At 41.2% G+C, this 11,995-nt stretch overlaps 1 protein-coding gene across 1 annotated transcript; it reads right to left on the bottom strand.

The window, feature by feature from the left end:
* Positions 1-11,367: 11,367 nt before the first annotated feature.
* Positions 11,368-11,664, bottom strand: LOC147451555 (uncharacterized). The gene has a single exon (XM_086518764.1). The coding sequence runs from the start codon at positions 11,662-11,664 to the stop codon at positions 11,368-11,370; it is 297 nt and encodes a 98-aa protein (XP_086374890.1).
* Between the last annotated feature and the right edge of the window lie 331 nt (positions 11,665-11,995).

The following is an 11,995-nucleotide window of genomic DNA, read 5'->3' as shown; positions in this document are numbered from 1 at the left end:
GATGATGCTATGGTAGTTGATGCATGCACAGATGCCATTGCTGATGCTACGCTAGTTGAGGCCTGCACAAATGACATTGTGGATGCTATGGAAGTTGATGCTCGCACAGATTCTGCTACTGATGGCAATGTTAATGATGGTGGAACAGAAAGTATTATTCATGCTGTCATAGATGCCCTTCTTGATGCAGTTGTGGCTATGGGTACAGATGCCACTGTTGAATCTGGCACAAATGCCATTGACGATGCTACCACAGTTGATGCCTGCACAAATGCCATTGTTGATGCTACGGTAGTTGATGCATGCACAAATGACATTGTGGATGCTATGGAAGTTGATGCTCGCACAGATGCTGCTGCTGATGGAAATGTTAATGATGGTGGAACAGAAAGTATTGTTCATGCTGTCATAGATGCCCTTCTTGATGCAGTTGTGGCTATGGGTACAGATGCCACTGTTGAATCTGGCACAGATGCCATTGATGATGCTACCACAGTTGATGCCTGCACAAATGCCATTGCTGATACTACGGTAGTTGATGCCTGCACAAATGACATTGTGGATGCTATGGAAGTTGATGCTAGCACAGATGCTGTTGCTGATGGCAATGTTAATGATGGTGGAACAGAAAGTATTGTTCATGCTGTCATGGATGCCCTTCTTGATGCAGTTGTGCCTACAGGTACAGATGCCACTGTTGAGGATACCAGAGGCATGGGTGAGGAGGTCCTCATTGAGAGAGAAGCTGGAACACATGAGGCACTGGGTGCAAGTGATGTCACAGCTCAAGCCCAGGTGGTCTGTCCAAGTGATGCAGCTGATGACATTGTTGATGCAGAGGAGACAAAGGGTACAGATGCCGCTGTTGAAGATATGGGAGGCTTGGGTGAGGAGGACCTCACTAAGAGAGTACCTGGAATAGGCTCAGTAGTGGGTAACGGTGATGTCGCGGCTTCTGCCGACACAGTTGAGGCATACGACAGAGCAGTTCAATCGGGAGAGGCAATGGGAGAAGTTCTCGTGGCTGCTACGGACATGAAAGAGGCAAATACACATAATACAACTGAGGCATGTATAGAGCAAAACAATGAGGCAAGGAAAGGCGCAGAGGTGCCCACTGATAGAGCAGCTCAATCGGGAGAGGCTGATGCATGGTTTTTAGGACCCCTTCTGAAGATGCAATAAAGGCACAGTCAGTTGTTGGGGAGATGAGGATACTCTAGTCCAAGGGATCTCGAAAGAGAAGAAAAATCTACTTCACAAGCACCAAAGAGTAAAAAGTGCCATGGACAGAAGATACGTGGGAACGAGCTCTTATGCATGCCTACAACCTATATCTTACAGAATAGCCCATTCTAGGTGTGAATTTCTAGTGAAATTTACAAGAGGATGTTCGTGTGGACTCACAGCACAGCATACTCCGTTTTCACTTTTTATCGACAGTAAATATTTTTTACCACAGTAAATATTTTTTACCTACAGTAAATATTTTTCACCTACATGGTAAATACAAATCACTTTTTACTTACAGTAACTTTTTTTACCCATGGTAAATATTTTTTACTGCACCATAAGTATTTGGTAGGTAACAATTCACTGTTACTAGAAGCAGTGATTGGGCATCAACAATGCAGTTACAGGAGGAGAAAAGGGGAAAATCTTATGGTAAAGGTGAGTCAACAGGGATAAAGACTTTTGAGTTGAAAAGAGACATGCTGATTTTTTCAAAGAACACATGTCAAAAGAAGCCATGGTTGAGGATTTTTTGAGAATTTGATATTCAGGAGGACCCAGTTGCCACCTCCCCCCCGCACGTCCCCCCCTGACATGTGCAGAACCTCCAGTTTCAACAGCCACCTTACCTGCTCTTAAATGCTAGTCAAGGCCTTATCCCCATGTGTCACAATCAGAAAAATCAGCATTTACCCTCCCCTCTCACATCACTCTAGAGAATATCTTGATGGTGACATATCAGGTGACCTCAATCTGTTGACCACCCTAAGCAAAAAGTAACCCCAATCAGCGGATTTAAGTATGTTTATCCCTAATCCTAAACCCTCTCAGAAACCTATATAAGGAGGCCTTCTCTCACTCAAAACCAACACTTCACCCACTTCACCAAGAAACGAAGCTATGACGACATTGCTCACAACGAGGAGCTATGGATGGAGCTCTACTCTCTCTCCCTCTCTCTCTCTCCCTCTAGTATGCTACATTACTAGCCCTAAAACCTAAATAAGGAGTCTTCTCTCATGATCCAAGGCCACCATCCTCACCATCATTCTCTAAGGTATTGATGTGTTGCTAGTAGGATCATACCTACTTGCTGGGTTGATTGTTTTTTACAAGGGGTTATGCCATCCTTGGCTTGCTTCTCTATATCCTTGTTATGTATGATCAGATGCCGTTGTATTGTTAAGCTGATGTCTTGTGTATATATATGCTACATAAGGTCCCTAAGCTTCGTTTCTATGTGTTTTGCCATATGTTTTGATGCCATCATAATGCCAGAAGTCTCGCTTGCCTATGTGCACTATGTCTGAGGTCCCTAAACCTCTTAATTTAGGGTGGTGCCCCCTTTGTTTTGTTCTTTGCTTGTTTGCATGAGGCGTGGTTTGTGGAGTGTGCACGAGTACAGAGGCCACCCGATTGCACTGCTCTTTTTCCCGCTATCAGAGGCAATGGGAGAACATTTCATGGCTGATGTGAACATGAAAGAGGCAGTTGCACATGATACAACTGAGTCTTGTACACATCCCAATGTTGGGAATACCAAAGGTAAAAGTCCAGAGGTCCCTATGGGTCGAGCGGCTGCTACAGATACAGATGAGGCAAGTACAAAGAATGATGATAAAGAGGCCAAAAATGGACATGAATATGAGAGGCAAGAGAGGCCGTGTCTTGTGGTAATGCCAGTACAGATTGTTGCACTGCCTCCTGCGTCTTTTGAGGACAAGAAGAGAAGGGACAATTTATGCATCATACTGGATGTGAATGGGCTTCTCATAAGGAGGTATAAGGTCTCCTTCTACAAAGGAATAGCGAGAAGCAGTATTCCTGATTGGGCAAGATCAAGGTATCAGGTAGTCACTACGCCAAATGCTACAGAAAAGATGCAATTTGAATATGTGGCCAGGCCCAATGCATCAATCTTTTTGCATACACTGCTGCAAAGAGCACAAGTTGCACTATGGAGCTGCATGACCCAGGACAATCTAGCACTTGCTTTGAGTGCATGCTTTCCTAGGCTAAACAAACAACATTTCCTCGATATTATCGGTCAAGAGGGGTGTAGAGAGGCGAGCTTCAATCTAAATGAAGTTCCTGGGATCCCTCCATGTAGAGATAACGCAAAGCCCATATTTTTCAAGTGTTTGAAAGACTTTTGGAAGCACCATCCTAAGTTCAACTCTGATAATACACTGGTGGTGGATGAACACTCTACAAGTGTCAGTCCCCAATTTACCTGGTTAGCACATTGTTCCCTTGGTTAGTCAAGTGGACAGTCTCACCCAGCCCTAATGCTTATGCAAAGATGAACCAGTTTGAAAATCCTTCGGACACTGTGTCTGCTCGTGTCATCAGCCACTATAGAAGTCAACGAGAAGTATGTAAGGAAGGTTGATTGTGGTTATGGAATCATGTATACAGCATTTTGTGCACTGAATGTACTTGCGATTACTATACAAAAAATTGACCTGTTCAAAGTTCTCTAAACTTAATGATTGAATGATGTAATTTTATTTTGCTGATATGATGTTTTCATACTCTAATAGAGTCCTGCTACATGGCACACATAATAGCATAGACAGGACCATCGGGCTATTATTACACATAGTTATGCTATATAGCACTCATACTGCAAGAAATACTATGACATAATAGCATAGATAGGGATATTGGCCTCTTATTACACACACTAACGCTATATGGCACACATAGTGCTCTCAATATGTAATATAGCTCTTTCACATACCACACATCATATCATAGACAGGAACATATTGTGCTATTCTTACACACACTTTTACTGTATAGCACACATGTTGCTATCTTACTACAATAGAGTCCTTTTATAGCATAGACGGGGACATTGGGCTATTATTACACACACTTGTACAATATAGCACACATAATAGCGTAGGTAGAGACAATGGACTATCTTGACACATTACTTGGCTACATATCACATATAGTAGCATGTACACAACTCCATAACACCCAATGGGTAGCTTTTATAAGAGTGAGATGATTGTAAGAATGAGACATGTTTACCTGAAATTCATCAAGAAAGTGAATGGGATGCTCTTGATAATGTTTTCTTTCCAATCTTTTCCGACAAATATCTTGGCTAAATTTTTTCAAGGTGCAACATGTTCACAATAGTAACCTCATTATCTGAAATGTGTGTGATTCTATGCTATGTGCTCTGTGTGGTTGTGTGCTATGTGATACATAGCACAATGGACATGTGTAAGGAGGTACTGAATGGTGAAGGCTATATAGAACATAATATAAGCCTGTTAAATAGGTATCATGCTGCTTCATAGGGCATGGCATTGTAAATGGTTTCATGTAGTTCCGGAGATAAATAATATGTCTTTGAGGTAGCATCTACCAAAGGCATGTCAAACTTGATTGCCCGAACAAGGTGAGAGTACAGGTTAGTAACTCCCCTATCATCAATTAGAGTGTAGTGATTTGGGTCCCCCTCTTGCTGTTGATAATAACACCCTGTGACAACATAAGTGTTTTTATCACATTTTTTTTTCCACTTATCTCTTAAGATGCAATCTGTCATCCACTTTCTCTTAGTACATCTCAAAAGAAAGAAATCTACACCTTCTGCATTGACTGCAAAGTTATCACCTTCAATGAGATACTCACTCAGCATATCCTGGGATCCCTCAAACATTGCAGCTTCATCTTCTGGTACCTCAGTCTCTTCTGCTACCTCAGAGAGTGGTTTCAATGCCTTATGTGTCCACTTGCCTGCATATGATTTGCTGGAACAAGTCCTCCAATGGCCCTTCATGCAAGCATCACAAAAACAAGAAAGCCGCCTGGTCCTTAATTGAGTAGGATCATGACGACAAAAGCCTGAAATGCAATGGAGTGATCGAGATCCTGGTACTCTCTCACAACCCCATAGATTAGACATGTCCACTTCTGTCTCTTTTACTAGCCAAAATTTCATGTTTATAGTAGGACCTGCTTTAGTGGATTGTGCATAAGAGCTACATGCAGCATTGGACATTGTTCTCGTAAAAAATGCAACCACTTCTGCAGCTTGCCTAAGAAAAACTCCATTACTCTTGAGTTGTTCATGTGTAAGGGCTCTCTTTATCACAGCGCCAGCGCCATCATGCTCCCCGCTCCCCCTTGCCATGGCCAGAGCCAAAAAAATTCCATGTCATCTCTGTACCTGTTAGTTGGTAATATCTAGCAACAAAGTAAAATGGCCTTGCAGCCTTGAATTGCGAGGCTGCACCATCTGACAACACCCAGTGCTTCTTGAAATTCAGCCTCTCGTCTTTAAGCCACTGATCACAAAGAAGAAAACAATGCTGGACAAATAGCATATCATGGTGCCTATCATCAGAGATGTAGAAATGCATATGCTTGATAATACTGTCATCTTCGTTGTCACGCATGTACATTATGTGAACAAGGATGGCGCATTGATCTGGATGCCAATGCATGGATTGTACTTCATTTTGCTCTTTGAACGAGTAATTTTCAGCAAAGTCTACTACAGATATAATGGTATCTGAAGGAAACACCTTCAAACATTCTCTATATTGATGTGCCTGCCATCTGTAAGTGAAATTGTGCTCGATGAAGATTCTGATGTCGTCTTTTATCCTCCCTGTCAACTCACTTAAAGCCACGTGTTTGAGTGACAACATCTTTCTCTTACTTAGACCATGCTTAGTTTGAACTTTAATGTCCTCGAAGACTTGCAGTGGAACTGTCTTTGTCATCTCTGCAAGTTCTCGTGGACAAAGGCTGATCTTTTCCACACCACATTTTTTGCATTGGCCCATCAAGCAGGTGTGTTTATGGAACATATCCCCCTCAGCCTTTGTACATACGCATGATTCCCACAACTTCGTGATCCTTGAAAACGAGTGCTCAACGGCAAGACATTATGCATTCACCCCATCTGATTTCCAAACATTGCATTTACATGTACATGGCCTCCCATGAAAACCAAAAGCAGATGAGCGCATAACATTAAATGCATCTTTGAGATACATCAGTTTGATATGATAAACACAACAGCAAGTATTTCGATCTTTCAACTTTCGCACGAACCAAGGCTGCAGCTTCTCAAAGGACCTTTGCCCAATTGTCACATGTGGGTGGCTATCTTTAAACTTCAAGAAATACTCTGTCTGCTTGAAAAAAAAATGCATTAGAATTACATTTTGCTATATATCACACATAATAGCATAGCTACAGATGCATTGGTATAAATACACATAGCTATGCTACATAGCTATGCTACATAGCATAGATAATAGCATATATAGATAACTCAGCTTTCATTACATGCTCAATTTTGTTATATAACACATAATAGCATAGATAGGGATTTTTAGCTGTTATATCACACACATCACACACGTCTGCTATATAGCACACATAGTGCTCTCATGTTATAACACAGTTCTTCTACATAACACACAAAAGAGCATAGACAGGGATATTGTGCTATTATTACACATATCACACTCTGCATAACACACATAATAGCATAGACATGGATACCGTGCTACTATTACACTAACATCTGCTATGTAGCACCCATAGTGCTCTCATAATATTGTAAAATCTGATAGCACACATAATACCATAGATAGGTATATTGTGCTATTGCTATATAGCAGACATGATGTTGTCATACTCTGATAGAGTCCTGCTACATGGCACACATAATAGCATAGACAGGACCATCGGGCTATTATTACACATAGCTATGCTATATAGCACTCATACTGTAAGAAACACTATGACATAATAGCATAGATAGGGACATTGGCCTCTTATTACACACACTAACGCTATATGGCACACATAGTGCTCTCAATATGTAATATAGCTCTTTCACATACCACACATCATATAATAGACAAGAACATTGTGCTATTCTTACACACACTTTTACTGTATAGCACACATGTTGCTATCTTACTACAATAGAGTCCTTTTACATGGCACACTTATAGCATAGACAGGGACATTGGGCTACACTTGTGCAATATAGCACACATAATAGCGTAGGTAGAGACAATGGACTATCTTGACACATTACTTGGCTACATATCACATATAGTAGGATGTACACAACTCCATAACACGCAATGGGTAGCTATTCATAAGAGTGAGATGTTTCACTTGAGAGTTATTCATTGTAAGAATGAGACATGTTTACCTGAGATTCATCAAGTAAGTGTATGGGATGCTCTTGATAATATTTTCTGCCCAATCGTTTCCGACAAATATCTTTCTTATTTGGAGACACCCTACTGTGCTCTATCCAAAATGTAATAATTGTCTGCTTCAATTCCTCCGATAAGGATCCAGCATTTCCAGACTTCCTTTTGCATAAGTCGAACCTCAGTGTACTTGACATAGGATCACTGTCAAGTCTACCCAAAGCTGAATATAAATTCCTTGGATGAACATTTAATAGCTTTGCCACTTTATGTAGAGTAACACCTCTACCTTGGATCCCATTATCATGCAGTAATCCATTCACCAGCATGTTGAATGTGCTTCGTTTTAAAACCATCTCGTCAGCTGATTTTGGAATCTTTAATTCCTGTAAGGAGACCTTGAGTGCAGAAATAAGGCCATTTGCACGAAGATACAAATCTTCACAGAATGGCAAGATTCTATCATCATTGAAAACACCTTGAAGAATTGCATTCTTATCTTCTTTCCCGTAACTATGCAACTATCTCACAATGTGCTGAACAATATTCTGAATAGTATGTTGCTTCTTGTCTTCCTTTGTGTGTACATCGACGTCCTCCCTATGACAATCTTCCGCTCCAATGTTGACGCTTGGCTGTACTTGCTTTCTAGCACGACATCGCTTTCTGTACTCACATTTAGCCTGTGCTTCATACTTCCTCACTGCAATAATTTCATCCTCATTTAGACAAGCCTTTCTCTTGGAGTGCACCTGCGTATGAATGGTGTCTATTCCATGTGCCTCATCATAAAATCCGTCGTCCACCATCCTGGAACAGTCTGCAGTAGTTTGAAATGAATGAAGTCCTACAAAACTTCCTGATTGTAATAGTGAACTGAAATCCAGTTGTGCTGCATTGTTGAGTTCAAGAAGCTCCATTGCTGCTTGTGAGGAGGTATGAGCTGGAACCAAAGCAAGAGGAAGGGAGTCTCCATCATCCATATTCTGAACAGGAGAGTAGGAGAGAGAGAGAGATGGAGATGGGCATTGGAGGCCATCTGAGAGAGAGAGAGAGAGAGAGAAAGGGAGAGAGAGGGAGAGGTCCACGCGTGCTAACCGCTCCATGTCTTTCAACCCGAGTAGTGGAGTCGTGAAGTCAGTTATCTTACCTATATTATTTTAAAAATTATTGACTTAAAAGCCCAGCTATGGTGCCATCCATAGCATCATACTTGGTGTCCATGGACACCAACTATTTAGACACCATTCTATGCTTTCACCCCTATGTGTCTCGCACAGTTGGCTGGTGTAGGGAACACTGGCCGGATGATTCTCCTTTCGCCACGTGTCCGGGGGAGGGAGCCGGAATCCCTTCCCCCATTATACTTTTCAGCCTTGGTGATACATAAGCGTATCACATGACTAAGCCCCCCCCCCCCCCCTCATGGGATACACGAGAGGGAAGCCCTTCGGAACCTCATACACAACAACAAAATGGCGATCAACCCCAAGATATTTTACATAGGTTAGCTGATAAAGTTCTTGTTGTCCTTAAGAATGACAACACCAAGCATCTAGATGAGAAGAAGGAGTTTGGAAAGCTACTAAAAAATGCACGCACAGGCAAAGATTGGGAAACTTATTATAGATTACAATGATGGTTGTAAATTAGGTATTGTGGGTGCAGGAGAAGCTATTGATCATGCCATTGGTGTAGCTATTGAGTTTGCATACGAAGAAGAAGAAGAGAAGAATGACTTCGATGATGTGCAAGAAGACAACAATAAATAAAATGACGGTGCAAATGTGGAGACAAAGGCTATGCATATGGTGGTATTGATGATTATGATGTTGAAGAGGCTAATGAGGGTCTGAATGTCCAAGGCATTGATGCCTAGTGGCTACATAGAAGAGGATTAGTCATGTTTATGGTAGCATCAACCCCAACAAATACAGAATCCTGTTGAACAAGTCTTAAAGATGTTAGCTAAGGGAGAGGACAGGGAGGTACCATATCTTCTCATTGGTGTAGCTATCTTAGTTTGCTAATGGAGTAAATTAACTCTTTGAAATACCAAGAACAACACCCTCATGTAAAAGATTCTTTAATTGGCTTGTTAGGGAATGTGTCTTATGGCATAAGCACTTAATATCCCTCCCCCCCGTGGGGTAGGTCCCCCCCTCCCTTATGCATATGGTACGAGCATGAAATAGTGTGGGGCTACCTCTATTGTATACACTTATGTCTGACCTCTAAAACCCCCCCTCTTGTACACTCGTGTGATACCATACGGAAATCCATAGTGAATCCCCCGGGGGATGGATGGACCAACTATCAGAAGAAGCCTTTAACCAATGTGATGTTGATTTGCCCCGAGGATTAGTATTTGTAGAATCCATTGACACGTCCTTGAAGGAAAAAAACATTCCCTCTCATTGAAAGATCTATGAGTGTGCCATATCAAAAGCTAGAGGGCCAAGGAATGTAACAGCCATCTTTACCAGCAATGCTGCAAATTACAAAGGTGTAGATCTTGCAATTCAAGCAAAGTACCCGAAATTAACATGGGTAACATGCAGTGCACATACCATCAATATAATTATCAAAGACATTGGCAAACTTAACAAAATAAATACTACTATGTTGGAAGCAAACACAATAGTAAAGTTCATTAGAGAGCATCCAGTTTTTTATGCTCTGTTCAAAACTAAGTCGCTTAACAAGGCATTATAAATCTTTTATGTGACTCAGTTTGCGACTACATATTATGTGATGTCAACACTGAAAGATGTTCGACATGCACTGATAGAGACAATTGCCGATAGGTGATGGGATGCATTGCTTAGAAAATATCCAAGCTACCAAGCTACAACATTCATCAACTCGTCAATTCTCTAGTGTTTTGGAGAAATGTGGAAAAGGTTGTCAATGTTACTAAACCCTTTGAGGACTTGCTACGCTTGGTGGATAAAGACTCTTTCTATCTTTGGAAAGGTGTATTGCTATATGTCAGAACCCATTGAAAAGCTCAAGGACTTTCAAGGCTACATTGGTAGAGATAAAACATCTCTAGTTTCATGTGCAAAATCTCGATGGGCGCAAATGCACACGTTGTTACACAGCACGGCCACTTTGCTTTGGATCCAAAATTTCAACCCCATGAAAAATCCTCCAATTCGGAAGTGATGTGTGGTTTCAAAGGTGTATGCATGCAACTCTTAGGGTCAGAAGAGGGAAAAGATGCATTTCATCAACGCGTTGACTATGAAGATAGGCTTGGTATGTTTGGTGATCCTTGGCACATTGACGCCATCAAAAAAGTCAGTGCACCTATATGGTGAAAATAATATAGTGGAAAAAAGATAGAATTGTAACACGTAGCTATCAGAGTGTTATTTGTTGCTGCTTCAAGTGGTAGTTGCAAGAGATTTTGGTATGCATTTGACTTCTTACACACTAGAAACAGAAATATATTAGAGCTAAAATGAGTCGAGGCTCTGGTATATGTGTTTTGTAATATGATTGTTACATGCTCAAACCAACATTGCGATTGAGAGAAGTTGAACATTGCTTTGGTATAAAGAAAACGCATGAGGCTAAGGTGCAAAGTGATAGTGAGTCGGAGTGAGAGGTGGATTTAGAATGTTCAAACATGGAAGAAGTTGATGACATGGTTTTGGTGTTTGATTGTGGAGACATTGTTTAAAATCACCTTTGATACAACGTATGTGTAATGAGCTTGGGTTTGTTGGCCATATCTTATGATCTCTGTTTTTTTTCCATGTCACTTTGATCGTAATGTCTATCACTTTTATTTTAGACTTATTGTATATAATTTATAATCAAGATAAAAAAGACACAAAGCAATAAATATTTGAGTTCATTATGTAAGATGATTACAGAAAGTTGGCTTGAAGGATTGCAACAATAGAAGTTATAGCTTTTACAACTCAGCATGTTGAGTGAGATCTGCCAAAGTCTCATTCAAGCAAAATTCATCAAAGCCAATAGATGCACAGTTGGAAGGTGCAATCAAAAATGCGTTGAGGTTGGCTGTCGCAACTGCAACATCTTCTTCTGCAAGGGGATCAAACTTCTTGTTGTGCTTTGTAAGCTTGCTTTGAGCTACTGCAAGCTCTCTTCTAGTGGTATCAAGCTGTGTCTCAAGCTCTAACACCTTCAATCTCAAGCCTGCAAGAGTTTCAACTTGGTTTGCTAGGTCCACTCCTTGGCTTGCCATCTCCACAATGATTTCATGTTCCTCTGGTAAAAGGATGACAAGACGCTTTCGCGATGATTGGGGCCTTTGCTCGTTCTGCGCTGAAACTTTGACGGCAATGCGTCCAAGCCCAACACCCGCATTAGGAGGCTTATCATCCTAGTTGACTCTCTTGCCCAATATGTAACGTATGTAGCACTGTTGAATGAAGTATATGGAAATCTGGTTATTATTGGGGATAGCTTGTTGTTAACGGATAAGTGGTTGGAAAAGAACTTGAGCTAAGCCCACATGTTGCAAGTTAGAGAGTTTCATTGGTGGATTTCCCTTTGCGTGGCCACTTGTTCTGAAA

This window comes from Adiantum capillus-veneris, chromosome 8 (genome assembly GCF_014529385.1).
Source record: "Adiantum capillus-veneris isolate H3 chromosome 8, ASM1452938v2, whole genome shotgun sequence".
In the NCBI taxonomy this organism is placed as follows: domain Eukaryota; kingdom Viridiplantae; phylum Streptophyta; class Polypodiopsida; order Polypodiales; family Pteridaceae; genus Adiantum; species Adiantum capillus-veneris.
This window is presented reverse-complemented; position numbering and strand designations above follow the sequence as displayed.